General features: G+C 43.5%; 1 protein-coding gene across 6 annotated transcripts in view; it reads left to right on the forward strand.

Moving 5' to 3' along the window:
- Positions 1 to 27,594, forward strand: part of MCF2L2 (MCF.2 cell line derived transforming sequence-like 2) — a 251,079-nt gene that overhangs the window by 185,554 nt on the left and 37,931 nt on the right. For all 6 annotated transcript variants that reach the window (XM_081955551.1, XM_081955550.1, XM_081955548.1 and 3 more), the window contains exons 16-24: positions 647 to 713; positions 2,028 to 2,143; positions 4,570 to 4,639; positions 10,234 to 10,326; positions 15,421 to 15,513; positions 16,349 to 16,474; positions 17,284 to 17,505; positions 22,523 to 22,615; positions 24,430 to 24,508. In XM_081955551.1, coding sequence (XP_081811677.1) covers positions 647 to 713; positions 2,028 to 2,143; positions 4,570 to 4,639; positions 10,234 to 10,326; positions 15,421 to 15,513; positions 16,349 to 16,474; positions 17,284 to 17,505; positions 22,523 to 22,615; positions 24,430 to 24,508 — 959 coding nt within the window. The remainder of the gene's footprint in view (positions 1 to 646; positions 714 to 2,027; positions 2,144 to 4,569; positions 4,640 to 10,233; positions 10,327 to 15,420; positions 15,514 to 16,348; positions 16,475 to 17,283; positions 17,506 to 22,522; positions 22,616 to 24,429; positions 24,509 to 27,594) is intronic.

Consider the following 27,594-nt stretch of genomic DNA (forward strand, 5'->3'; position numbering starts at 1 on the left):
TGGTCATAAGTCTTTTTTTTCAGTGCTGCCATAACTTTGAACAGTCACTAAATGAACTTTTGTCAGTTGAAGACTGCCTGTAAATGTTCTTAATAAATAATAAATCTGAATATTCAGGCACATTGTCTCATTTATGGCTTTGGTATCTCATTACAATGCTCTTTACAAATATTGACTGACTCTCTCTCCCCTCCCTCCCTCCCCTCCCTCTCCCCCTCTCTCTGTCCCTCTCTCTCTGTCCCTCTCTTTTTCTCTCTCTGTCCTCCCTCTCTCCCTCCCCCTCTCTCTCCATCCCCCCTCTCTCTGTCCCTCCCTCTCCCTCCCCCTCTCCCTCCCCCTTCTCCCCTCTCTCTCTGTCCCCCTCTCTCTCCCTCCCTCTCCCCTCTCTCTCCCTCCTTCTGCCTCCCCTTCTCTATCTCCCCTCCCACCCCCTCTCTCTCCCTCCCCCTTCCTCCCCCTCTCTCTCCCTCCTTTCCTCCTCTCTCTCCTTCCCCCCTCTCTCTCCCTTCCCCTCCCTCTCCCCCTCCTCCCTTCTCTCTCTGTGTCCCTCTCTCTGTGTCCCTCTCTCTCCCTCCCACCCCCTCTGCCTCCCTCTCTCTCCCTCCCTCTCTCCCTCCCCCTCCCTCCCTCTCTTTCGTTTCCACAGCCATATCATAAATGAACTGATAGAAACTGAACGTGCTTACGTAGAGGAACTTCAGAGCATAATTGAGGTATGTCGAGTATCTTTCAAAACATGAGCGTTGAAGCTGAGGTCAAAGACAGTGCAAAGATTTTTACCAGCTGTCTTCCTTTTGCTCAGAAGCTTCAGTAACAACTACCCTGTTTCCCTGAAAATAAGACCTCCCCGGATAATAAGCCCAATCGGGTTTTTGAGCACATGCACTAAAATAAGCCCTCCCTGAAAATATTGCAACACAGCAGCAGCCATGAGGTGACCACGCTTGCTGCCTCCTGCACCTCAAAAATAATAACACCACCCTGAAAATAAGGCCAATTGCTTATTTGGGGAGGGGGGGTGTCAAAAGAAAATAAGACCCTGTCTTATTTTTGGGGAAACACGGTATCTGATTTTACTGATGAAAGTATGTAGACTTACATACTTGCTTTTTAAAATTGGCACCTCAAATGTTCATGCATTTATCCTCTCATCTATCGCATGATTCTTTGCTTTTGCAAAGGCTCAAGTCCCAAACATGATTAGGACAACCTCTGCTTCAGAACTTTAAAATAAACATGTTGAGTAGATGCGTTTATTCATGGAATTCGACAGTTCTGGTGCCCCAGATTAAACGACTGAATTCTGGGAGTTGAAGTCCACACATCTGAAAATTGCTGACGTTAAGGCTGACCTAGGGAATAAGGGCTCAGTGGCTAAGATGCTGAGCTTGTCAATCAGTAAGGTCAGTGGTTCGAATCCCTAGTGCCACATAATGGAGTGAGCTCCCGTTATTTGTCCCAGCTTCTGCCAACCTAGCATGTAGGTCAAAAGCATGTAAAAATGCAAGTAGAAAAATAGGGACCACCTTTGGTGGGAAGGTAACAGCGTTCCGTGCGCCTTCGGCGTTTAGTCATGCCGGCCACATGACCACGGAGATTTCTTCAGACAGCGCTGTTCTTCGGCTTTGAAGCAGAGATGAGCACCGTCCCTAGAGTCGGGAACGATTAGCATATATGTGCAAGGGGAAACTTTATCTTTACCTTTAGAAATGTCTGGACTTCAAAAACAGTAGGTTGATAGGGACTACATGATGAAAAATGAGAAAACCAGACAAATTTGCTTATAGCATGAAATGAGCCCAGGTGGTGGAATTCACATGTTGAGTTGCAAAATCTGTATTCCTTTGGTGCAGAATTTATCTTCTTTGTGTTCAGAGGGAAGGGCCAGATTTAACATTTCCTAAGCAATCTTAGAATGGAGAAACTGACCTGAGAGGCAGGTAGAAGATACTTCTCTGCTTCTGATATTTTACTCATTACTCATAGTTTGGTCTCCTCTCACCGTTCTCTCTCTTTCTCTCAAATAGGGTTATGCATCAGAAATGGAGAACCCTGATTTAATTCACTTGATCCCAGCTGTAGTTTTGAACAAGAAAGAAATTCTTTTTGGAAACCTCTCAGAAATCTATGAATTTCACAACAGGTATGTGGTGGGACTCCAAATGCAGCTATAAAGTGTTTCTTTAAAGGACGTGTCTTTTAGAGGCCATAAAACAGGGGTGTCAAACTCAATTTCATTGAGGGCTGCATCAAGGTTGTCTTTGACCTTGGGGGCATGGGTGGGCATGGCCAGGGTGGATTGTAGCCAGCTCGATGTCATTCATGTTGGGGGCACCTGTGGTAGCCCGAGCACTATAGCAGCAAAAACGGGCTCCCGAGTTCCGTTTTTGGCTGCGACAGCCTCCTGCAACCCTCTGCCAATAAAAATGGAGCTTGGGAGGGCTGCGGGCAGCCCTTGCAAGTTCCGTTTTCGGCTGTGACAGCCTCCTGCAACCCTCTGCAAGCAAAAACAGAGCCACGGCGATGTAGTGGTTAGAGTGCAGTACTTCAGGCTACTTCTGCTGATCACCGGCTGCCAGCAGTTTGGCAGTTCGAATCTCACCGGGCTCAAGGTTGACTCAGCCTTCCATCCTTCCGAGGTGGGTAAAATGAGGACCCAGATTGTTGGGGTCAAGATGCTGACTCTGTAAACTGCTTAGAGAGGGCTGTAAAGCACTGTGAAGCGGTATATAAGTCTGCTATTGCTAAAAACAGAGCTCAGGAATGCTGTGTGCAGCTCTCCCTAGCTCCGTTTTCTCTGGCACCCTGCTGGCCAGCTCCAGCTCCCAGACCTTGAGTTTGACACCCCTGCCCAGGGATGGTATTCACTTACCTTCCCTAGCAGTTCGCAAATGTGAGCGCATGCGCCCCATTCGCACATGCACTCAGCCTTACATGCACATGCTTTGGCTTGAAAACATGTCTAAATGGGACGGCATAGAGCCGAGGGGGGCAGGCCCACTTGCGATTTCCACTACTGGTTCAGGTGAACGGGTCCAAACTGGCATAATAACACCTTTGCCCCTGCATTAAAACATCAGTTCTAAACTAATGACACTGACTGCAAGCCATGGATCGCAACAACTGACTCCCTGCAATATTTTTAATATAAGGAAAGACCGTATTTTTTGGAGTATAAGACGCACCGGAGTATAAGAAACACCACGCTTTTGAAGAGGCAAGTTAAAAAATATAGATTTTGCACTCTGTTCCCAAACCCTCTTCGCTGCTTGTTTTTTGTGAAAATGCATGCATAGGCTTTGGGAGGCTTGTAGAGTGCTCCTGGGGGCTTGGGGGGGGGGTGAAAAACAAGCAAAAAAAGCCTGTTTTTTGTTCATTTTTGACCTCCCCAGCCCCCAGGAGCATTTTACAGGCTTCCCAAACCCTCTGCGGGTCCATTTTTGCGAAAAGGGATGCACAGGGTGGGGTTTCGGGAGGCGAAAAATGCTGTATTCAGTGTATAAGACGCATCCAGATTTTTCACCCTCTTTTTTTGCGGGGGGGCGAAAGGTGCGTCTTATACTCCAAAAATACGGTAATATATCTGAATATTTTAAAACTCACATGGATTGGACGCAACATCGACATGCGGTCATCATGACTTTCCAACTTTTAGCTCCTGGGTTCCCTTCTGCAACCATATCTAGTTTAAAACTAAATAAAATATAAAACAATACATCATTTTACAACCAGTGTGCACACACATGACTACATTTCTGGCCTGCCAACAATGTACTCTGGAGTGAGAATAAGGCTGGCGTTGCTGCACTTGAAAACTTGACCTGCTGAAAAGAATATTTGTAGCTCAGGTGCACTGATGATGTTACCTAGTTTGGTAATGAAACATCTGCACGAAAACAACCAAGGACCCCATAGAACAGTGATGGCGAACCTTTTCACCACCGAGCACCCAAACCGGAACATTTGTGCGTGTGCCTTCAGGAGCACCGGAAACATGAAGATCAGCTGGCTGGCGCATGTGTGCCTGTTTTGGGGCCATTTTCACGCTGTGTTTGGGCCATGTTTCAGCTGTTTTCGGGCTAAAAACTGTCTGAAAAAGGCCCTAAAAACAGGCTGGTTTTGGCCATTTTTCAGGCTGTTTTCTGGCACTCGGGTGCTCGCAAAGACCAGCTGGAAACCATACGCCTCGGAAACCAGAATAACAACCGGCGATGGTGCACATATCCACAGAGAGGGCTCTGCGTGCCACCTCTGGCACTCGTGCCATAGGTTCTCCATCACGGCCATAGAACTTTATCTAAATGAGAGCAGCAATCAACAATCTTAAACAGCATCTCTGTCTTCCTCAGACTTTGCTTAGTGGCCATTTCGCTGAAGCAATTGTGTTTTCTAAACAAGGCCCGCCTATATATATATATATCTTCCAAAGCGGTCCAGAAATTATTGAAATTATACCCCGCAGACCTCCTTTAATCTAACTTGCTAGGGGAGCTTGTAGATTAAATTCAGGGGGAGACTCACCGGAAGAGTCGCTTTTAAACTTTCGCTTTTGTTTTGTGTCCCTTCTAGAATCTTCCTCAAAGACCTGGAAAACTGCATAGAAAAACCCGAGCTTTTGGGTCGGTGCTTTTTAAAAAGGGTAAGTGAATCGCACTGTTTCTTTTAATCTGGTTTCTTGACAGTGTTCTGACCGACTTCCTTTTGCATCTATTGTTCTTCTTAGGCTGGGCTTTTAGTGGGCAAACAAATGGGAAGCCATGTGAGGTTAAGAAACCTGCTTGGGCAGTTAACAAATAACCCAAAACATTAAAAGATCACCTTCCTTCCTTCCAGTTAGTTGGCAGGAGGATGCTAGAGTTTTTGTTGTCCCACATCTTTCCATTTCCATCTTTCACCTCCCCACCTGCCACCACTCCATGGCTTTTCTTACTGCCTTGATTTACAATTGCTTAGTGACCGTTCCAACTTACGACGGACCCGGAAAAAGGGACTTAGAACCCAGATTCAAACTTCCAATGTTTGGGCTACCCCCACAGTCGTGGGTGTTTAACACTTGGCCTGCATTTATGGACATTTGCAGCAGTGGTGGATTCCGGATCTGAGTGCAACTGGTACGGTGCAACGAGGCCCGGCGTCCACCACATAAATGCTTGACTCAGACTTCCATCCTCTGAACTCGGTAAAATAAGGATCCAGATTGTTGGGGAAAATATGCTGACACTATAAACTACTCAGAGAGTGCTATAAAACATTATGCAGCAATATATACCGGTAAGTCTACTTTCTACTGCTATCTCTAAACAACTTCAATAGAAAAGTTATTTATTATTTATTTATTTATTTTACCGTGCTTCTAGACCGCCCCCTCTCCCAAAAGGGACTCGGGGCGGTGTACAGTCCATGCAAAATATATCAAAATACAATAAAAAGTTGAATATGTACAGTTGGAATGGAGGAGGGTAAAAATGGAATTAAAAGAACTGTACAAAGCCAGTATATATAAATATAAGTTTTTAAACCCCTAAAACACACACAATGAATTAAAAACAATACCCCTAAAATAACCAGTTGATAGTACATTTGCCAGGAGGGACAGTTGTGATTATGCCAGGCCTGCTAGTTGGAACAGGTGAGTCTTCAATTTTTGCCGGAAGGAGCAGAGGTCAGTAGTGGTTCTAATGTCGGGGGGGAGGTCATTCCAGAGGGTTGGGCCCATCACAGAGAAGGCCCTACTCCTTGGTGTCGCCCGTTGGCATTGCCTAGTGGACGGCACCAGGAGAAGTCCCTCTCTGTGTGAGCGAATTGGCCGCAGGGATGTATGTGGGAGGATGCGATCCCTTGTTTAGTGAAGGAATCTTTCAACTTTTCTTCCAATCGATGCAAATCAATATTTTGCAATAAAGTGGGGGGGGGGGGAACAAGATACTGTAATTATTATTTAAAATATTTTCTATCTTCTATTGTTATTACAGAATCAGTAATCCCATTTGATTATCCCTTAATAGAGTACTCAAGATCAATTAAATCAATATTTTTTTAAACTTGGCCATTTTAAAATGTGTGGAATTCAACTCCCATTGTGGCTGGGGAATTCTGGGAGTTGAAGTATGAAAACCCCTGCTCTAAATCCTGATTTCTTGACTATTATTGTCTGCTTATCAGTACATTTGGTCTCACAATTTTGATTCTTAAAAGTGCTTTTTGGAATACTTGAGCATATGTTTTCCAAGTTAACTTCTGTATTGAGTTACCGAAGGTGTATACATTCGAGAATTTAATTTCTTCAGTAAAAATAAATCCAAGGATGTTAAAATTGGAATGGATGAAGTATCCTGCCAGTTTTCTTGTCACATATCTGGAGTATGCCAGTTTATGTTCAGCTGCTCTAACTACAGTACTACACCCAGAGGTGGTATTCAACAAGTTCTAACCTGTTCTGGAGAACTGGTAGTGGAAAATTTGAGTAGTCCGGAAAACCGGTAAATACCATCTCTGACTGGCCCTGCCCCCATCTATTCTCTGCTTCCTGAGTCCCAGCTGTTTGGGAAGGAATGGGGATTTTGCAGTATCCTTCTCCTGGAGTGGGGAGGGAATGAAGATTTTACAGTATCCTTCCCCTGCCATGCCCACCAAGCCACACCACTCCCACCAAGCCACGGCCACAGAACCGGTAGTAAAACAAAATTGAATCCCACCACTGACTACACCTAATTGATTTGAAAAGCAAATATCCACTTGGTTAAAAAGAAATCCTGGCAAAGAATAACCATCTGAACTATAATTGTACATTTCACAAATGTTTAAAGTCAAAAGATTTTACAAAGCAATTTATGATTTATCCATGAAAAAAGAACTTTGAAAATAGAACAATGTGGTACTTGATTGATGAATCCGTTTGAATCAAGACCAGGATGTGGTCTACATTGTGTTTGTGTGTGTGTGTGCGTGTGTCATTTCTTACTATCATTTTCCTGTTGCTCAGGTTACAGTCATGGTTAACCAGAAGAACTTGATGTGTTATTTAAATTCCTTTTTTATTTTACTTTAATCAGGCCATTAGGTTTTACGTTGCCTTTATCTAAAACTGCAGTATATGGGTTCTTAATCCATGTAGCAAAAATCGTGATGCAACCATTTGCACCACAGTGAGAGGGAAGGTTAATTTTTAAAAGCAATTCTTCCCTTGCCTTCTCAGAAGGAATGCATAAATATTGCAGAGGTTGTGAGAGTTGCTCGTATGTAAAAACTAAGGCTTTTAAAAAGCTATATGACTTTTGGTTGTTGGATATCATAATCTTGGAAGCATTGAAGTTTGGTTGGGCAGACATGTCAGCTCCTACAGATTTCACGTAGCGCCATAATTCAAGGATTTCCCCCCCCCCTCCCCAAGCAAGATGAGTTTTCTGCTTCCCATGAGAAGTTAGACAGAATTATTCTTTTGAGTCCTTGAAATTTTCTTGTTTGGAGAACATTTCAGGCATGTGTCTATGGAGCAGCGGTGGGTTTCACATTTTGTTCACCACGCATATGCCCGCTCTCTTCCCTTCCGTGCATGCGCTTTGCTTGTGCACGTGCCTTCCGTGCATGTGTTCGGCCTCAAAAACGTGCCTAAATAGGATGGTATAGAGCCGGGGCAGGTGGGTGGGGCCCAGCTGCAATTTCCGCTACCGGTTCAGGTAACCTAGTCCAAACCGGCTGAATGCTACCTCTGCTATGGAGATTCAGGTCACGCTTGTTCCAAAAAGACAACTGGAAGAAGTGAACTGAAAAAGCTTCTTGGATGAGAAGCAGAATATTTTCAAAGACCCTCCCCCCCCCCAAAAAAGAAAAAAACCCAAGAAAGTCCAGTCGCCTTTTGGAAAAAACACCTTTGTTTCCAGCAGGTAGAGACTCACCTGCATGTGGAAATTATTGCTTCTCTTGAAAGAGAGAAGCAGAAAGTTTTTAGGAATGCTTTTCTCGGCTCATTTATCTGAGCTGGCCTTTTGGCCAGGTATGATGTTCCAAGAAACAAGAAAATGTTCCCGCACCGTCACCATGTGAGAAACACTCTCAACAGTCAGAAATTGGACAGAGTTCATTAAGTGAAGCAGCAGGCAGTTTATTGTAAACTACCTTCTTGCCAAAGCAGGCACACATCGTGATAGATTTCAATATAGCAATAGCACTTAGACTTATATAACGCTTTACAGTGCTTTCACAGCCCTCTCTAAGCGGTTTACAGAGTCAGCATATTTGCCCCCCAACAATCTGGGTCCTCATTTTACCCACCTCGGAAGGATGGGAGGATGAGTCAACCTTGACTCAGTAACATTTTATTCTCTATTCCCATCCGTGTAGTCCCTTCAGTAGAAAGTTAGCACTCACCTCTCTCCTAAAATAATGAGGTATTTTAGGAAATATTAAAAAGGCGGAATATTATATTTCCCCTAAAAGAGAAATGAAATCTTAAGGGAAAGCGAAACTCAGAGCTTCAGCTCTCTACCCCCAGCAGATATTTGGTGCCCATTGAGAAGGTCTGGGCCAGCCTATCTAACAAAACAAAAGACCTTCAGCTCCAGGGTGATGGGATTAAGACATGAACCCCCCCCCCCCAGGACATTATAGGACTATCTAGCAGCAGGGCTCACTGCATTGTAAAATTACCTGGAGACATTGCATCAGCCCAAGGTTCAACCAAACTTGATTCAGGCAAACATGCCTCCACATGGCCCCATGGGAGTCTGACTACAGCCAATAGAATACATGCTCTTTCCACAGGAACAGGAAGCTCAAGGTCTGGTTTGGCCACAGGTCTAGCTCTGGCTAGAACTTTCTGTCAACTATTTGTAGAAACCTAAGGAGATAAGGTTGCCTGATAAGGCTCCTACTCCGTATACAATTTTCTATAAGCGACTGTGGCAGTGATGGGTTCCAGATTCCATTGCAACCGGTACGGTTGCAACGGGGCCCGGCGTCCTCCACATAAACACATGCGCGTGCATGCGCAGCACATGCATACGTCTTACCATCCAGTGACAACTCCGTGACGCTCCAGCTGCAACCCACCACTGGACTGTGGTTAAGCTGTGCATGAGCTGCAGAAGCTTCCTGTCCCTTTATCTTTTCACCCTTTCCTGGGTACATTTAGTTAGCCACATCAGCTTCTGAGTGCGTTCTTAAAAGTCAGTCTGGTGTGAAGAATGATGTAACTGATGCAAAAACAACACCTTATAATTTCCACAATCAGAAGTGATGCTCTGGAATAAGAAAATGTTCCATCTGCTGCTCAGCAAGATCAACTCAGCTTGGACAGAAACTAGGTGCTTGTTTTTCTTTTGTGTTTTGGATTTGTTTCTGAAACATTTCAGGAAAGTCACCTATGGTTTGAGAATTATAGGATAGCAGAGTTGGAAGGGACCTTGGAGGTCTTCTAGTCCAGTGGTCTGTGAGAAAAATTTGGTGGTCCTCAGAAAAATTATTTGCATTTTTATATTTCACTAAATACTATTTATCTTTTTTAAAAAAAATCATATTAGGGGTCTGCAGGATTTAAAATTATGAATTTAGTGGTCCCTGAGGTCCGAAAGATTGGTGACCCCTGTTCTAGTGCAACCCACTGCTCAGGCAGGAGACCCTCTAACATTTCAGACAAATGGTTGTCCAGTCTTTTCTTAAAAACCTCCAGTAATGGAGCATTCACAACTTCTGGAGGAAAGTAGTTCCGTTGATTAATTGTTCTGACTGTCAGGAAATTTTTCCTTAGTTTAGGTTTGTGCTCTCCTTGGTTAATTACAATTAAAATTGTCCTGCGCGTGCACAGAAACGAAAAGCAAGATGGCGCCGCCAATGGTGCCGACTGGGGAACAGGTTTGGGGGCGTGGCAGGCCTGGGTCACTGCCAGTTCCAGCGACCCAGGCCGCCGAACCGGTAGGAACCCACCACTGGTGGGGGGGAGGGGAGGGGCAGAGTGGGCAGGGCCAGCAAGGGGTGGGATTTGGTGTTTCTCCAAACTGGCCATCACATTAGCTACAGGTTCTCCAAAACCCGAGCGAATCCATAGCAGCCCATCCCTGAGTATGACCCATAGACCTAAAGCTAAGCTTGCTCTTAAAATACGAAATGTGCAGTAGACATGTTGCAAAGTTACAAAAGAAGCGGTTTGCTCATTCTGGCGCATTTATTTGGGGAGAAAGCTTCTCCTTTGGGTATGTTGACTGGCATGATTCAACACTGACTTCCTTTGTCTTGCAGAAAGAAGATCTCCAGATCTATGAAAAATATTGCCAAAATAAGCCAAAGTCAGAGGCTCTTTGGAGGCAGTGCGGGGACAGCCTTTTTTTCCAGGTATGCTCAATATAACAAGCCAACTGAGAGACTGTTTGTTCTCATGTTTTAGAAGTGGGTTAGAAGATCCCACACCAGGCAAAGGGTTAGCCTAAATTAGTTCTTCTTAATTCTGGACACTTTTAAGGCCTGTGGACTACAACTCCCAGAATTCCCCAGCCAGCATGTAATGGAATGTCAGGATTCCAAATAGCATCCAAAAGTAAATCAGAGTCCAAGGCAAAGTATTGCTCAAAGTTCCAATTTATTAAGAGAGCCATGTTGGCACATCTGGGAAAACCCGAATATCAAAGCTTCCCGGTTTCCCCCACCTAGTTGAAAGTTCAAGATCTTGTCCCACATCCACAAACCCATCACATGGTCCAATCTCCTACTGCCATGATGGCAGTTCAATCCATCCAGTTCCGGTCAGGTGCAGAGACAAAGGATGACCTTGGCTTTCTAGAAATTTTTTTATTATGGCTACATATTATGTAACTCCTTACAATCCCCCCTCCTGTTTTCCCACAATAGAAAATGCATAGCAGAATAATAGAAAGTGTGGCAGGCCAAAGATCCAAAATAAAAGATGGCTGCAGGCCTGACAGGCAGCCTCTCCTCAGAAGAAAAGTGTATCCTGAAAAGAGAGTAATGTGGGAGTTAACATGAGCATAACTAACCATGCAAGTCCACGCATCTTAAAATAGCCAAGGTTGAGAAACAGTGGCGTACATCATCTCTGAGCTCCTTTTCAACTTTGTGGTTCTGTGTGATCTGTTGAGTTAAATATTCAATTCAATTCAAACCTTTATTGTCAATGTACAACATGTGTACAATGAGATTGACTGAGTCTCGCTTAGTGCACCCCCCCACAACACAAATACATCTCAATAACTCACAGTGAAAGAAAGAAAATCCCTAACCGAGTAAATCATACTAACAAACACACAATCCTGTATACATATATGTGTGTAACATTACATCATGATATATTGCAAGGTGCAATATATCTTACTCCCCCCCCTTATGTATTTATGCAGTATTTGCTTGTTTTCTAATTGCTTAATCTTTCTTCCCTTAATGCTTGCTTATTCTTTGCATCTTTCCTCTAGCCATTTGTAACATAAATTCCGTACTAAGTAATAATCAGAATTTCCTTTATGTTTTTTTTTTTTTTGTAAGTCTGTCCACCTCAGTGCACTCCTAATACTTTTTTTATCACATTTTTCTCTGTTGGTATATTTTTGCTCTTCCAATTTTGTGCATATATGATTCTTGCTGCAGTTGTTACATGTAATATTAAGTATTGAATTTTTTAAATCATAGTTCCCTGTAATTATCCTTAACACCATGTCAGAAAAATGGTTGTCCAATCTCTTCTTAAGAATTTCCAGTGTTGGAGAATTCACAATTTCTGGATGCAAGTTGTTCTGCTGATTAATTGTTCTAACTGTCAGGAAATCTTTCCTCAGTTCTAGCAGAGGTGGAGACGAAGCAGCATACAGGGGGGAGGTTCAGAAATTAACCACATGGTGTTCAGAAAACAACTTGCACCTGAACATCAGCAAGACAAAGGAGATGGTGCTAGACTTCCAGAAGAAGAGAGAGGAATCTTCCCCACTTTACATCCAGGGGGACTGTGTGGAGAGAGTCCCCTCCTTCAAATTCCTAGGAGCGAAGATCTCACCAGGCAAACCTTTTCCGCACCCAGTGCCCAAATGTGCATGCATGTGCGTGCCAGTGTGCCGGAGATCTGAAAACCAGCTGACTGGTGCATGCATGTCTGCTTTTTGGCTGGTTTTTTGGCTGTTTTCAGGCTGTTTTTCGACCTGAAAACAGCCCGAAAAATGGCCTGCAAAGAGGCCCTTAAAATGGTTTTCAAGCCATGCTCCCGTGCCCACAAAGACCAGCTGGCCAGCGCGCATGTGCATGCCAGAAACCAGAAGATAAGCTGGTGATGGCACGCATGCCCACAGAGAGGGCTCTGTGTGCCACCTCTGGCACGCATGCCATAGGTTGGCCATCATGGGTATAGGGTTTCCTGCCTGAGCAGGGGGCTGGACTAGAAGACTTCCAAGGTGCCTTCCAACTTTGTCATTTTATTCTAGACCCTTGGCTGAGTTGCTTCTGAATATTATCTTGTTTTCCAGGAGTCGAATAATGTTTTAAGTTCCCCTTACTTATAGTATAGTCGCTCCCTGCATATTTCTAACAAGGTCACCTCCCTTACTCTTTACAAGAAAATAATTCTGCCAGAGAGAAGTTCCCTGAGAATGGGCTCCAGCGCAAGTCCGAAAGCTTCGGAAGGATAAACCTCTGGTCCTGATGACCCAGATCGAATCCTGCCACATTATCCTGGGACACATATATTTGCCTTCATTCGTGAGAGATTGAATTGCTAGTGACACCAAGACCGTCCAGTAGCTGCTTGAACTATCCTCTGGCAAACACACTATGCATGTCTGCTGCCGGAACAATGGAAGTTCTAGAAGAGGGGAACAAAGGCAGTTTGAGTGTCAGCAAAATGAATGACCTTTGCAAGTTAGCATCCAAATCTCTTTGCAGGAAAGGAATGGCAATTGGACGTTTACAACCTGCTGAAAGGACAGATCACTCCGATGAACTGCTCTATATTTTTCTTTTTTGTAGAAAGTCAATCTTAACGTCTGGTGGCTGCCTGGACAAACAGCTGCAGTTTTCTTGACAACCTTTTCAAAAACGGTTTGCTCTTGCCGCCTTCTTAGGGCTGGCAGAGAGTGACTGTCCCAAAGTTACCCAGCTGTTTTTGAATCTAAGTTAGGATTAGAACTAAGGTTTTCCTGGTTCTAGTCTGATTACCGTTAACTGTTACATCAAACTGTCTCCCCTATTACATGCTCTGCTTTGGGCCCAGTACTCTTCAACATCTTCCTCAATGATTTGGATGAGGGAATAAATGGGGAACTCATCAAATTTGCAGATGACACCAAGCTGGCAAGAATAGCCAACACTCCAGAAGATAGGCTAAAGATACAGAAGGATCTTGACAAACTTGAACATTGGGCACTATCTAATAAAATGAAATTCAATGGTGAAAAGAGTAAGGTTCTACATTTAGGCAACAAAAACGGAATGCACAGGTACAGTATAGGTGGTGCCTTGCTCAACAGTAGTAACTGTGAAAGGGATCTTGGAGTCCTAGGGGACAACCATTTAAATAGGAGCCAGCAGTGTGCAGCAGCTGCCAAAAAAGCCAACACAGTCCTAGGCTGCATCAACAGAGGGATAGAATCAAGATCACGTGAAGCGTTAATACCACTTTATAATGCCCTGGTAAGGCCACACTTGGAATACTGCATTCAGTTTTGGTCACCACGATGTAGAAAAGATGTGGAGACTCTAGAAAGAGTGCAGAGAAGAGCAACAAAGATGAATAGGGGCCTGGAGACTAAAACATATGAAGAACAGTTTGAAGGAACTGGGTATGTCTAGTTTAATGAAAAGGAGGACTAGGGGAGACATGATAACAGTGTTCCAATATCTCAGGGGTTGCCACAAAGAAGAGGGAGTCAAACTATTCTCCAAGGCACCTGAGGGTAGAACAAGAAGCAATGGGTGGAAACTAATCAAGGAGAGAAGCAACTTGGAACGGAGGAGAAATTTCCTGACAGAACAATTAATCAGTGGAACAGCTTGCCTCTAGAAGTTGTGAATGCCCCAACACTGGAAGTCTTTAAGAAGATGTTGGAGAGCCATTTGTCTTAAACGGTATAGGGTTTCCTGCTTAGGCAGGGGGTTAGACTAGAAGACCTCCAATGTCCCTTCCAACTCTGCTATTGTATTGTATTAAATTTCAACATCAATTTATTTTTGTACCATTGTGTTATTTGTCTATGGAGATTCTCAGTCATCTAGGTCAGTGAAGGTGAACATGTGCTGGAAGTGGCACACAGAGCCATCTCTCTGGGCATGTGCTCTGTCACCTGTTCTTCTGGGCTCCAGTGTGCTGGCCAGCTGGTCTTCACGTCTTCCAGTTTCCGGTGCGCGCATATGCACTGGCCAGCTGGTCTTTACATCTGCATGCATGCCAGAAACCGGAAGATCTTCCCGGCAAGTGCAGCGGGCAACTGCTCTTCCGGTTTCCCGCACTTGCGAACTCCCATTTCGGCACTCCGTGCCAAAAAGGTTCGCCAACAGTGATCTAGGTCATGGTTGTCCCAAAGGTGTGTTTCTTTTTTCCAAAAGGCAACTGGAGTTCGTTTTTTCCTTAAAGACATTTCGCTTCTCATCCAAGAATCATCCTCGGTTCTGACTGAATGCTGGGGAATGGAAGGATTTATATGTCAATCCTGAAGCTGAACTGACGGAGGCCATTTTGAGGTTTCGGTGTTGCCACACTGGAGCTGGGGGATAGGGAGGAGGGAATTTATATAACTGGGGTTTTGTAGCCAAAGCAAAATGTTTTCTCCTGAGAACCAAGGACATTTCTACGTTTGGCCGGATGAAAGGGGTGTGTGTGAAGTCACCAGGGAATTGGATGGCACCCTGATTGGACCATGTTACTGATCGTTTGAAAAAAAGGGGGAAACTTTTACTTTTAATTGGGTGAAAACCGTGGGAACATTCAGAGTCGGTTTTGACCAGATTGTGCCAATATGATATGTCCAACAAAACTATTCTTTGTGGAACCTACTGTACCTGCCTCAGAGTTCTGTTTGCTCTATGGGCATATTACTTGACATTATATTGACATTATATTGCAGCCATCTGGTTGTTAGCTTTGGCTCTCTAATTCCCCATCATTCAGTCAGAACTGAGGATGCTTTTTGGGTATGAAGCGAAATGATTTCAAGAAAAGAAAGTCCAGTTGCTTTCTGGAAAAAAAAAACCTTTGGGACAGTGTGCTGTTTATTTCCTAATACCATCTAATCTCCCTAAGACATGGAAAGATTTTTTCTTTTTGTAAGACACAACCATCTTTTTTATAATTGGCCACGGGCTAGCCAAGACATTGGGCTTATAACAGCAAAAAGATTTTTAGTTTTTAAAAAAGATATATTTTTAATTTTGTTCTTAGTATACCCTGTTAGACCAGAAGCGCCTCATTCCCTCTTTTTCTTACATGTTTTTTTGCAGGAGTGTCAGAGGAAATTAGATCATAAACTCTCCCTTGATGCTTATCTTTTAAAACCGGTCCAGAGGATTACCAAATATCAGTTGCTTCTGAAGGTAAGAGGTTTATCTGCTAATAATATATTTAAAAAGCTGTGTGTGTGTGTGTATGTTCCAGCTTAACACCTCAAGCAATTTCAACCAAACTTGGTACATAAATGACTTACTCTCTGGAAAAAAATATTGTGGGGTTAAGACAACCCTAAAACCCTTCGGGGTGTGTGTGTGTGTGTTCTGTTAAGATACAGCCTGTTGTGCCTTCAAATAGCTTCTACTGTACTGCTGTAAAATGGCTTCTATTGTGCAGCGCAGTATCACAGTGTTCCACAAGGGGGCTCCTTCTGGTAAGGGAGAAAATCCAACATTAGAAATTATCTGCTTTACAATCTTCTCAACACTTATAATGGGCAGACTCCATTGTGGTCGTAAGTTGAGGAGTTCCTGTATTTTAGAATGATATTCAATCAACTTGCATATAACATTCAGAGGTGGTATTCAGCAGTTTTTGACCAGTTCTGGAGAACCTGTAGCAGAAATTTTGAGTAGTTCAGAGAACTGGTAAATACCACCTCTGAACTGGCTCCACTCCCATCTATTCTCTGCCTCCCGAGTCCCAGCTGATTGGGAGGAAATGGGGATTTTACAATGTCCTTCCTATGCCACACCTACCAATCCACGCCCACCAATCCACGCCCACAGAACCGGCAGTAAAAAAAATTCAATCCCACCACTGATAACATTGTTTTCTTTCCTTTCATGGATTATGTAGTTATCAGGAACGGATTGACTAAAAAAATACCCATTTTTCTTCTATGTAAGGATGTCAACATTCTGGAGCATTTTAAGGCCTTGTGATGTGACGTTTGCTTTTTTAAATTCTCTTTGCAACCAGGAAATGTTAAAATGCAGCAAGAATTCTGAAGGCACTGCTGAACTTGAAGAAGCTCTCGCAACTGTCCTTGATATCATCAAGTCGGCGAATGATTCCATGCACCAAATAGCAATTACAGGCTATGAGGTAGGCCCTGCCCAAATAATTAAAAAAAAAGCAGTGTTTCTCAAGCTTAGCAGCTTCAAGATGTGTGGACTCCGATTCCCAGAATTCCAAATGCTGGCTGAGGAATTCTGGGACTTAAAGTCCACACATCTTAAAGGGCCTAAGCTTGAGAAACATTGTGATAATGTATGTTGCTGAACTCTGATTTTCTAACAATAGGGTCTTGAAATCTTGTTATTTTCCTTAAAATAAGGATGTTTTAGGCCTCCATCATTTTTCCTTAACCAGGTTCTCTCCAAGTATCTTTGGAGCTCTGATTCTGAGAATTTCAGACAATATCAAATGTGATTTATGAAGAAAAAAATTAGTAATGGTAAAATAACGTCACACCTGCCAGCACTTAAAATATCTAAATAGAAATAATTCTTGGCTCCATTTGTTCAGAAAGATATAATTTTATTAGAAGTCAAGTGTATTGTAGTAATGCATAGCCAGAATTAAAAATCGTGCACCAAAATCCCTAAGGCCAACCCCCACCCACCCCTTACCTGCCTGCCATCGCTGACCCCACCCCATGATCAATCAGGTTTAAGCAAGATGTTTTTAGTTCAAGTGTAGATTGGTATGCAACTGCCTTCTTCTCCCAGCCAGATAACCTTGAAGCAGCTTCTCAGGGAGATACAGAAGTTACTTTCATTTTCCCTCAAGCATCCACACTTCCCATCTATGCTTCCCAGAGTTTATGGCAGACTGTCACCACATGATAAAGGCTAGAATTAAAACCTGCTTTATTCTTATATTTCTCCTGTCCTGGTTCTCTTTTCCTCTAGGGAGATGTGGCCGAGTTGGGTAAATTGCTCCTTCAGGGCTCTTTCAATATCTGGACCGATCACAAGAAAGGACACAACAAAGTCAAAGATTTGGCCAGGTTCAAGCCAATGCAGAGGCACCTCTTCTTATATGCAAAAATCCTCCTTTTTTGCAAGAAACGGGAAGAAAACACAGACGGTCACGAGAAGTCTCCTTCATACAGCTTTAAAAATTCCTTGAAGGTAAATCATTTCTTATGATGGAAGGGAGAGAAGTTTAAAGTCAAAGGATGTGTGAGCAGAGATTAACACCAAAATTAACACTAGACAGCATTAATTAATAAGTAAACAGTGCCCAAATCAAGAAAGTTCCAACACAGATAAACAAGCTAACCACAAACAACAGCCTAATTAAGGGACCACCAAAACTGACAGAGTGAACCGCAAGTATATAAAATTAAAAGAAAAACCCACTCCCATTCCCTTGTAGCACTGATGATGCTACCTAGTTTGGTAGTGAAATGTCTACCAAGGACCCTACAGAAACCCTTTAAATCAACAAATATATCAAAATAACAAAACTATGCATTGAAACAAACATAATACTGTCTCTCTTCTTGTAAAAAGATGCAGGTGGAAAAGCTTTCATGTTTTACAGAAGGGAGCTTGGAGATTTCATTGGCTTTCTTAATATTTGTTTTATCTATATATATAAAAACAGATGTGTGTGTGTGTGTGTCGGGGGGGTGTATGGTCCAGCATAACTCTGGAATGCCTCAAGCAATTTCAACCAAACTTGATTCACAGGTGGCTTACCCTCTGGAGAAATATACTGTGGGGGTAAGACAACCCTAAAACCCCTTGGGATGTGTGTTCTGTTAAGATACAGCCTGTTGTGTCTTAAAATGGCTTCTACTGTACTGCCGTAAAATGGCTTCTACTGTACAGCGCTGTGGAGTTGCCATGGTAACGGCTTCACAGTACTCCACAAGGGGGCTCCCTCTGGTAAGGGGGAAAATCCAACATTAGAAATTACGTTTGGTCCGGACATTTCCCCCCTATAAATAAATACCTGGGCAACGCCGGGTTATCAGCTAGTCTACTACTAAAGTACTATTTGCTAGTGCAAATAGGCTACTAGAGGAAGGTTGCCTGGGGAGGATTTGTATCTTGAAAAGATGGAATATGCCCATTAAATTAACGGCATTAAAAAATAAAAGTTAAACACCACCCTCTTGCATCAGGCAATTAAAAGAAACCATTTTGAAATTAAAATTCTCTAGATTTCCAGCATGATCCCTCATAACCCCAAACTCTCGGGATAAATTGAAAAAGGTCCATCCGAGGCTTTCCATCTCCTTGGTTCATTCTGATGACTCCATCTGAAAACAGGAAAGTAAATTCTAGTGTTAGGTTTCCCTCTTAACCCAAAGGTGCTTTTTTCCAAGAGGCAACTGAACTTTCTGGTTTTTCTTTGAAGACGTTTCACTTCTCATCCAAGAAGCTTCTTCAGCTCAGAGCTGAAAGTCCAGTTGCCTCTTGAAAAAGCACCTTTTTGCAACCATGAACTGGATGACTGAGAATCCCCATAGACATTTCCTGCTTAAGAAATCTTGTTTTCTTAGCCACAGTGGCTAGAAAGTAGTATTGCAGGCTAATTATGCTGACTGCCAGGAGTTTGATTCCTTTGGTCTTGATCAGCACAAGGTTGACTCAGCCTTTCATCCTTATGACGTCGGTAAAGGAGGACCCAGATTATTGGTGGCAAGATGTTGACTCTGTAAGCCACTTAGAGAGGGCTGTAAAGCACAGTGAAACGGTATATAAGTCTAAGTGCTATTGCTGTTTAGTTTCCCTGTATCCATTGATGAGCGTTGTATGTATATACAATAAGATTACTTACACTCATCACTTGAGCTATCAAGGAAAAGAAACTTGAAAATGTTTTTTCTTGGCAAACTTGATGAATCAATTGGCAGATAAAGATGCAACCTCATTCTGTTTCTTTCCAAGGACAAAACCACTCAGCAGTTTATTGACTTATTCTAGAATTTCAAGTGTGTTCATTTGTCAACTGAAGTCAAGAATAGATCTTTTCAAGCCAGGTTCAAAGGAATCATGGCAACGGTAAATTCAACTTTTGCGCTTGTGGAACAGTTTCTGTTTCAAGGGGAAAGAGCTTTATACAAAGGGACGCGGTGGCTCAGCAGCTAAGATGCTGACCTTGTCGATCAGAAAGGTTGGCAGTTCGGCGGTTCGAAACCCTAGTGCAGGTCTCTTGCATGTGCAGGGGGTTGGACTAGATGACCTCCAAGGTCCCCTCCAACTCTGCTACTGTTTTCTTGTCCCAGCTTCTGCCAACCTAGCATGTAGGTCAAAAGCATGTAAAAATGCAAGTAGAAAAATAGGAACCACTTTTGGTGGGAAGGTAACAGCGATCCGTGCGCCTTCAGCGTTTAGTCATGCCAGCCACATGACCATGGAGACGTCTTCGGACAGCGCTGGCTCTTCGGCTTTGAAACGGAGATGAGCACCGCCCCCTAGAATTGGGAACGATGTACATATGTGCAAGGGGAACCTTTACCTTTCTAAACATAAAAATGAGTTTTCCAAACACTATAAAAAACAAGCTCATTTATAAATAGAAAAAACATGCACTAATACAGGACACAGATTGTATGGCTTGATGATAACCCTTGAAACAAAATTGCAGATGGATTCAAAACTTAAAGCACTAAAAGACAAATAGGAATTGAGCATGAATATCTTAGTAACGCAAGCTGAAAATAATAGAATAGCATTCAGACAAAGCAGACAAAGACCAACTTATGCTTATACAGCATTGTTTGGTAATATTATATGTGAAAAAGATCTTGGAATAGAAATCTGAATACGAGTTCAGAAATGTGATGCCATTTCAAATCCCAAAAAAGCAGATTTAACTTTAGGCTTCATCAACACAACCTAATTTCCAAACGTTTGGAAGTCATGATTCTATTTAACTGATCAGATTTGGCTCCTTCAGAATTATGTTCATTGCTAGCACCACGCTTTAAGATGGATTCAGACAAACAGGAAGAGCTTCAGAGAATGGCAGCGAAGGTGACCAGGGAATTAAAAAGTAAGATCGATGGCATGAAGAAACATCGAAGGAATTAGGAAGGACAAGAGAAGATGGAGTTGGATGTAATAATACTCTGGTCAAGAGCAGACAGCTGTCAGATTCCACTTCAAACAGAATTTGGAATAAACACATTACTCTTCACTTTTCATCTTTTTTTTAAAGGGATTATCCTTGTCACTCTACCAGGCTCCCATCATATTCTAGTTTTAACCTAATTGCTAAGACGCTGAGCTTGTCAATCAGAAAGGTCGGCAGTTCGGCAGTTCGAATCCCTAGCACTGCGTAACGGAATGAGCTCCTGTTAACTTGTCCAGGCTTCTGCCATCCTAGCAGTTCGAAAGCACATTAAAAAACCAAATAGAAAAATAGGAACCACTTTTGGTGGGAAGGTAACAGCATTCGGCATTTAGTCATTCCTGCCACATGATCATAGAGACGTCTTCGGACAGCGCTGGCTCTTCGGCTTTGAAACGGAGATGAGCACCGCCCCCTAGAGTTGGGAACAACGAACACATATGTGTGAGAGGAACCTTTACCTTTAACATGAGCAAGATTGAACCTCTGCTTGGCAGGTGCTTGGAAATTTACCATCTTTGTGACTTCTGTATTGCTTCTGTATTATCTGTGACGTAAGGAGTGAGTGTAGTTAACAAGTAACCTTCCTTGTGCCTTCCCCTTGCTATACTTATATTCCCCCAGCCCCCAGGACTTAATGCTAAGGCAAACTTTAACTCTAGACAAAGTTAAAATATCACCCTGCCTTATGTCTTTGGAGATTCTTAGTCATCCAGATCATGGTTGTCCCAAAGGTGCTTTTTCAGAGCTGAAGAATCTTCTTAGATAAGAAGCAAAACATCTTCAAAGAAAAATCAGAAAGTATTTATAAGTAACCCAAGGTGATGAACATACATAATATTCTTCCTCCTCCTATTTTCTCCATATCAACAACCCTGTGAGGAGGATTGGGTTGAAAGAGAAGGACTGGCCCAAAGTCACCAAGATGGCTTTCATGCCTAAAGCGGGACTAGAACTCACAGACTCCTGGTGATTGGTCCAGAGTCTCTGTGGGCCTCCGGGTGATTGGCCCTAAGTCACCAAACTGGCTTTCATGCCTAAGGTAGGACTAGAACTCACAGTCTCCTATTGATTGGTTCAAAGTCACCCAACTGGCTTTCATGCCTAAGGCAGGACTAGAACTCACAGTCTCCTATTGATTGGTTCAAAGTCACCCAACTGGCTTTCATGCCTAAGGCAGGATTAGAACTCACAGTCTCCTATTGATTGGTTCAAAGTCACCCAACTGGCTTTCATGCCTAAGGCAGGACTAGAACTCACAGTCTCCTATTGATTGGTTCAAAGTCACCCAACTGGCTTTTGTGCCTAAGGCAGGACTAGAACTCACAGTCTCCTATTGATTGGTTCAAAGTCACCCAACTGGCTTTCATGCCTAAGGCAGGACTAGAACTCACAGTCTCCTATTGATTGGTTCAAAGTCACCCAACTGGCTTTTGTGCCTAAGGCAGGACTAGAACTCACAGTCTCCTATTGATTGGTTCAAAGTCACCCAACTGGCTTTTGTGCCTAAGGCAGGACTAGAACTCACAGTCTCCTATTGATTGGTTCAAAGTCACCCAACTGGCTTTTGTGCCTAAGGCAGGACTAGAACTCACAGTCTCCTATTGATTGGTTCAAAGTCATCCAACTGGCTTTCATGCCTAAGGTAGGACTAGAACTCACAGTCTCCTATTGATTGGTTCAAAGTCATCCAACTGGCTTTCATGCCTAAGGCAGGACTAGAACTCACAGTCTCCTATTGATTGGTTCAAAGTCACCCAACTGGCTTTCATGCCTAAGGCAGGACTAGAACTCACAGTCTCCTATTGATTGGTTCAAAGTCACCCAACTGGCTTTCATGCCTAAGGCAGGACTAGAACTCACAGTCTCCTATTGATTGGTTCAAAGTCACCCAACTGGCTTTTGTGCTTAAGGTGGGACTAGAACTCCCAATCTCCTGGTTTCTGGGTCTTAAACCCTATAGAAAACTGGCTCATGTCCTTTTAAGGTGAACTAAAAAGAACAAAATGTATTGCAATGACCAGTGATTGTTTTCTGTGTTCAAACTTCTCTTTCGAACAGATGAGTACAGTTGGCATTACTGAAAATGTCAAAGGTGATTGTAAGAAATTTGAGATCTGGTACAATGGCAGAGAAGAGGTCTATATTATTCAGGTATTGCACTTTCACTTTCCTTCTTTTTCAGATGTTTTTCTCCCCCCCCCCCCCCCCGCGCTAATACATTATTCATATTCTTGATTACTCAGAATTACAGGAGAAAATAAGTGTTGGGTCCATAGCGAGACTAAAAAAGGAACAAGATTTTGCTTCCCCCTTTTCTAAGATTAATATCTGTTTCCTAGTAAGTCTGGTTCACAGTTCGTTCCAACTATTAATTCATTGAACAGATCAGAGGGGATATTCAGCAGGTGCTGACCAGTTCTGGAGAACCGGTAGTGAAAATTTTGAGTAGTTCAGAAAATCAGTAAATATCACCTCTGATTGGCCCCGCCCCACCTCTATTCTCTGCCTCCCGAGTCCCAGCAAATTGGGAGGAAATACAGATTTTTGCAGTATCCTTCCCCTGCCACGCCCACCAAGCCACACCCACAGAACAGGTAGTAAAAATGTTTGAATCCCACCACTGGAACAGCTTTTGACAAGTTACTCTGCAGTAAGCATCCCTTCAAGCAGAAGGTGGAAAGAGTGTTTAGATTTCCAGAACTAAGGAGAAATTTCCTGGCAGTCAGAGCAATTAACCAGTGGAAGAGAAGTTGCCTTCAGAAATTGTGGATCACTGGAGGTTTTTAAGAAGATCCTCGACAGTCACTTGTCAGAAATGCCACAGCGTCTCCTGCTTGAGCAGGGGGCTGGACTAGGAGACCTCCAAGATCCTTCCCAACTCTGCTGTTCTGTAGGCGAAGATACTTAGACCTCCAAGGGATTAAAAACAGCCAAATAAATAGGAAGGGGAAGATATATTAGATGCAAAACAGTTCAGCTGAACCCTTGCCTGAATTTCTTGCAATTGCTAAATATGAGGGTGGAGGTTCGTTCTCCCAGCTTATGAGTTGGTTTCCGAATATTTCATTACCAAACTAGATAACATCTTCAGCAGAGTTTAGGGGATGTCATTGTTGGTGTGCTTCTGCTTATAAGAACTTCGTGTGGTCAGTAGGTCTTGTGATGGGAGGGTCATATCAGGCAGGGGTGGGCTACCGGGAGTTCGCAGGGGTTCGGGAGAACCTCTAGCTAAGATTCTGCACAGTTCGGAGAACCCCCAAATCCCACTCCTGGCTGGCCTTACCCATCCCTCCCCTCCCAGGAGTCCCCACGCGACCCGTTTGGGAAGCAAGTAAGTGCAGGGCGCGCATAGAGGCTCAGGGAGGGTAAAAAACGGGCCTACCGGAAGTTCAGAAAGGCTGGAAACGGACCCGTTTCTGGTCTCCCGAGCCTGGGGGTGGCGTTTTTGCCCTCCCGGAGGCTCGAGAAAAACCTTCGAAGCCCGGGGAGGCCAAAAATGCCCCCACCTGCTGTGGTGTAGGAGACCGACTAGGCCACACCCACCATGGCCACGCCCACCCAGCAACCAGGCAGAGCCCCCCTTGCTAAAATGTTTGAAGCCCACTCATGACCTCAGGTAAGGGTCTAGTGAGGGGGGCCAGGTATGGATCACGTTAGGTGAAGGTCTTGTGATGGGGAGGTCATGTCAGGTGAAGATCATTGGGAGATGAAGTGCTGGGTGTGTGTGTGTTTTGTGGGTCAGTTGAGTCCTTATAAGCAAAAGAACACCCACTCCGACATTCCCCAAATTCCGCTGAAGATGTTACCTAGCCTGGTAATGAAACGTTCAGAAACCAACCCACAAACTCAAGTGAAAGAACCTCCACCCTCATCCTACACCCGAGCTACAGATATTGGCCACTATCGCATTGCTAAGTATTCTGTTGCGACTGTAATTGTAACTGCAGTTGTATCCTGTTTTTCAGGCGGCATCTATGGAACTGAAGAACACGTGGGTGTCAGAGATCAGGAAAGTCCTAACAGGACAACTGGAAGCTTGCAGAGGTAGGACGCCGTATAAAGGGGGCCGTAGCCGGGAGACAGATCAACACTGCACATTCTCTCCCTTTCTGAAAGCTTGTAGAAACATGTTCCAAACACACTTCACTGGAGTGCATCGAGATAGTTCAAGAGAACCATTAAGTGTGCCTATAAAGAAATCAGTTGCACTCTTAATCATCCCTTTGAACCCGCAGAAAAAGCACAGAATGGGTCAGCCCCTCTCTCCTTATATAAGAGAGATGCAGAAGGCAAGTGACCCCTGGTTTTGAGGCCTCACAACACTGGTGTGCCATGGCAGTGCCACAACGAGCCTTCAGGAAGTAAGTAGGCAGCTTCATAGGTAGAATAGAAGAGCTATCCCGATTAACGAGCGGCTATGCCCTTGTGACAGAGCCGAGGTTGGAACTGTGGAGCACGTCCTTCTATTTTGTCCCATGTTTAACGCAGACAGATCCAAGTTACTGTCTCTTCTTGAAATCGTCCCTTCTAGACCTAATGTCTGTAATTTGTATATTGCCTTGGAGATGGCTCCTCATACATCACCTCTCAGGTTTCCAAATTTTTCTTGAGAGCTGTAACCATTAGAGCAGAACGCTGTAACTTTCCTTAGTTAACCTTCTGGTGACTGATTGCTATGATGCTATGATCAATTCTCGTATGTCTCTTTGTAGTACTTGTGCTTTGGTCTGTGACCATAAATAATAAGCAATAGATAAAAAAAGAAGAGAAGAGAAGAGAATTCCTTTATTGGCCAGGTGTGATTGGAAACACAAGGAATTTGTCTTTGGTGCATATGTTCTCAGGGTACATAAAAAGACAAGGTACCTTTGTCAAGAATCATAAGGTACAACACTTAATGGTAATCATAGGGTACAAATAAGCAATCATGAAACAATCAATATCAGTATAAATCGTAAGGATACAAGCAACAAAGTGTGAAGCTGATCTTTCCAGATAGTCCAGTGTAAAGGAAACATAGCAGTCTAATCATGAGATGACAAGATTGTGAGGGCTACCTTCAATATATCTTGAGACGAGGCTCTCTATCATGGCTTCTGACCATAACTTCTACCAATCCATAAATACGTAAATGCATACTAATACAAGTAAAGTATAGAAAATCAATATATATATTTCAACCAAACAAATACTGTAGAGGTAAGACTCCCCTAACACCCCTTGGTGTGTGTGTTCTGTTACGATACAGCATGTTGTGCCTTCAAATGGCTTCTACTGTACTGCCGTAAAATGGCTTCTACTGTACAGCGCAGTGGAGTTGCCATGGTAACAGCTTCAACAGTACTGCACAAGCAGGTTCCCTCTGGTAAGGGGGAAAATACAACATTAGAAATTACGTTTGGTCCGGACATTTCCTCCCCTATAAATAAATACCTGGGCAATGCCGGGTTATCAGCTAGTTAGAGCATAAAAGACAAAAGAGATTCAAAAAGAAAAGAGAAAAATATAGTAGTATCACTTCCACCCTTCTTTCCATCAAAGGCTTGCCATCTTAACTTTCCCCTTCCTCTTTAGTCCTTTTTAATGCCCAGATCCATAAATTTTCAGTTCAGTCTTTTCTTCTTTCAGCAAAAAGTCATGAACTTCCACCAATTGTGATTACTGCTCTGCTTGTGTGTGCAAACATATGTGCAAATTTATTTAGTTCGTCAAACCTGTCCAAGATAACAGTATTATTTAGTATAAACATGGACATGAACATGAACACAGGAAATGGGGACAAATAAATGGACACTAGGACAGGGACGGTAGGCACGCTGGTGCGCTTATGCACCGCCCCCTTACAGATCTCTTAGGAAAGGGGTGAGATCCAAGCTAGACAGTTTAAGGTTGAAGCTGTGAGGATTTGAGGATGTAACAACGGAGTCTGGTAGAGCATTCCAGGCGTCGACCACTCTGTGGCTGAAGTCGTATTTTCTGCAATCAAGTCTGGAGCGGTTTACCTTGAGTTTGTATCGATTGCTTGCCCGTGTATTATTGCGGTTAAAGCTGAAGTAGTCGTTGACAGGTAGGACATTGTAGCAGACAATTTTGTGTACTACGCTTAGGTCAGACCTTAGTCGGCGTAGTTCTAGGTTGTGCAAGCCCAAAATTTCAACCATGGTGGCATTGATGCGTGGGCATTGCATCTAGCAGCTTTTCTTCCTCCACCTTGGACGACCTTCTCAATAAAACTTCATGATGCTGCCGCGTTGACTTTTCCCTCCCCCCCCTATAAATATTTCTATTGTGTGGAGTCCCAAGACACCATAAAAACCTGATCTCTCCCCAGTGTTTGCTCCTCTCCTTGCTTTTGAGGCCAGGCAACCCTTGGGACTTATGTTTAGCCAAGCTGCAGCTGCTCAGATTGTTCTGCATCGCTCCGACTGTTGTCTTGATCCTGTACCACCTGTGGCAAAGTGGGAGGAGGGTCCTCTGTGCCCTTCCCTCCTACATTTGTCCCCCAGGAATGAATGCTAAGGCAACCTTAGTGCTAATGGGAGTGGCGTTTGCTCTGTTTATATACTAGTGCAGGGGTCAGCAACCCTTGGCTCTGGAGCCACATGTGGCTCTTTCATCCCTCTGCTGCGGCTCCCTGTCGCTCAAAATATGTGTTACAACCGTCAATGTGTGATACCCGCCGGCATGCAATTTATTGAGCTTTTTGACCCCCGGTAGGCCAAACATAGATAAATCCAAGAAAAGGTTCAGAAGAAAACAGAACGTTTAATTCAACTACATATGCTAGTTTTGGGGCTGCTCAGGAAATAGTCAGGCAAGGGTTTTGTAGCTCCCGGTGTTTTCTTTTCTGTGTGAAACGGGTCCAAATGGATCTTTGAGTGTTTAGGGTTGCCGACTCCTGTAGTAGTGGCTTGCACAACACAGATCCTCACCAGCAATCAACACCCAGCTCAGCAGAGATTAACACCAAGATTAACACTAGACCAACAATCAACACTAGACCAAAAGTAAACAGTATCCCAATCAAGAAACTACTAACAGACAAACAACCTAACAGTAAACAGCCTAATCAAGGAACTGCCAAGTCAACTCCCACCTACATTAACAGGGCAAGTTGCTGTATATGAAAA

The sequence above is a fragment of the Natrix helvetica genome (assembly GCF_964273705.1).
Source record: "Natrix helvetica genome assembly, chromosome: 5".
Lineage (NCBI taxonomy): Eukaryota > Metazoa > Chordata > Lepidosauria > Squamata > Natricidae > Natrix > Natrix helvetica.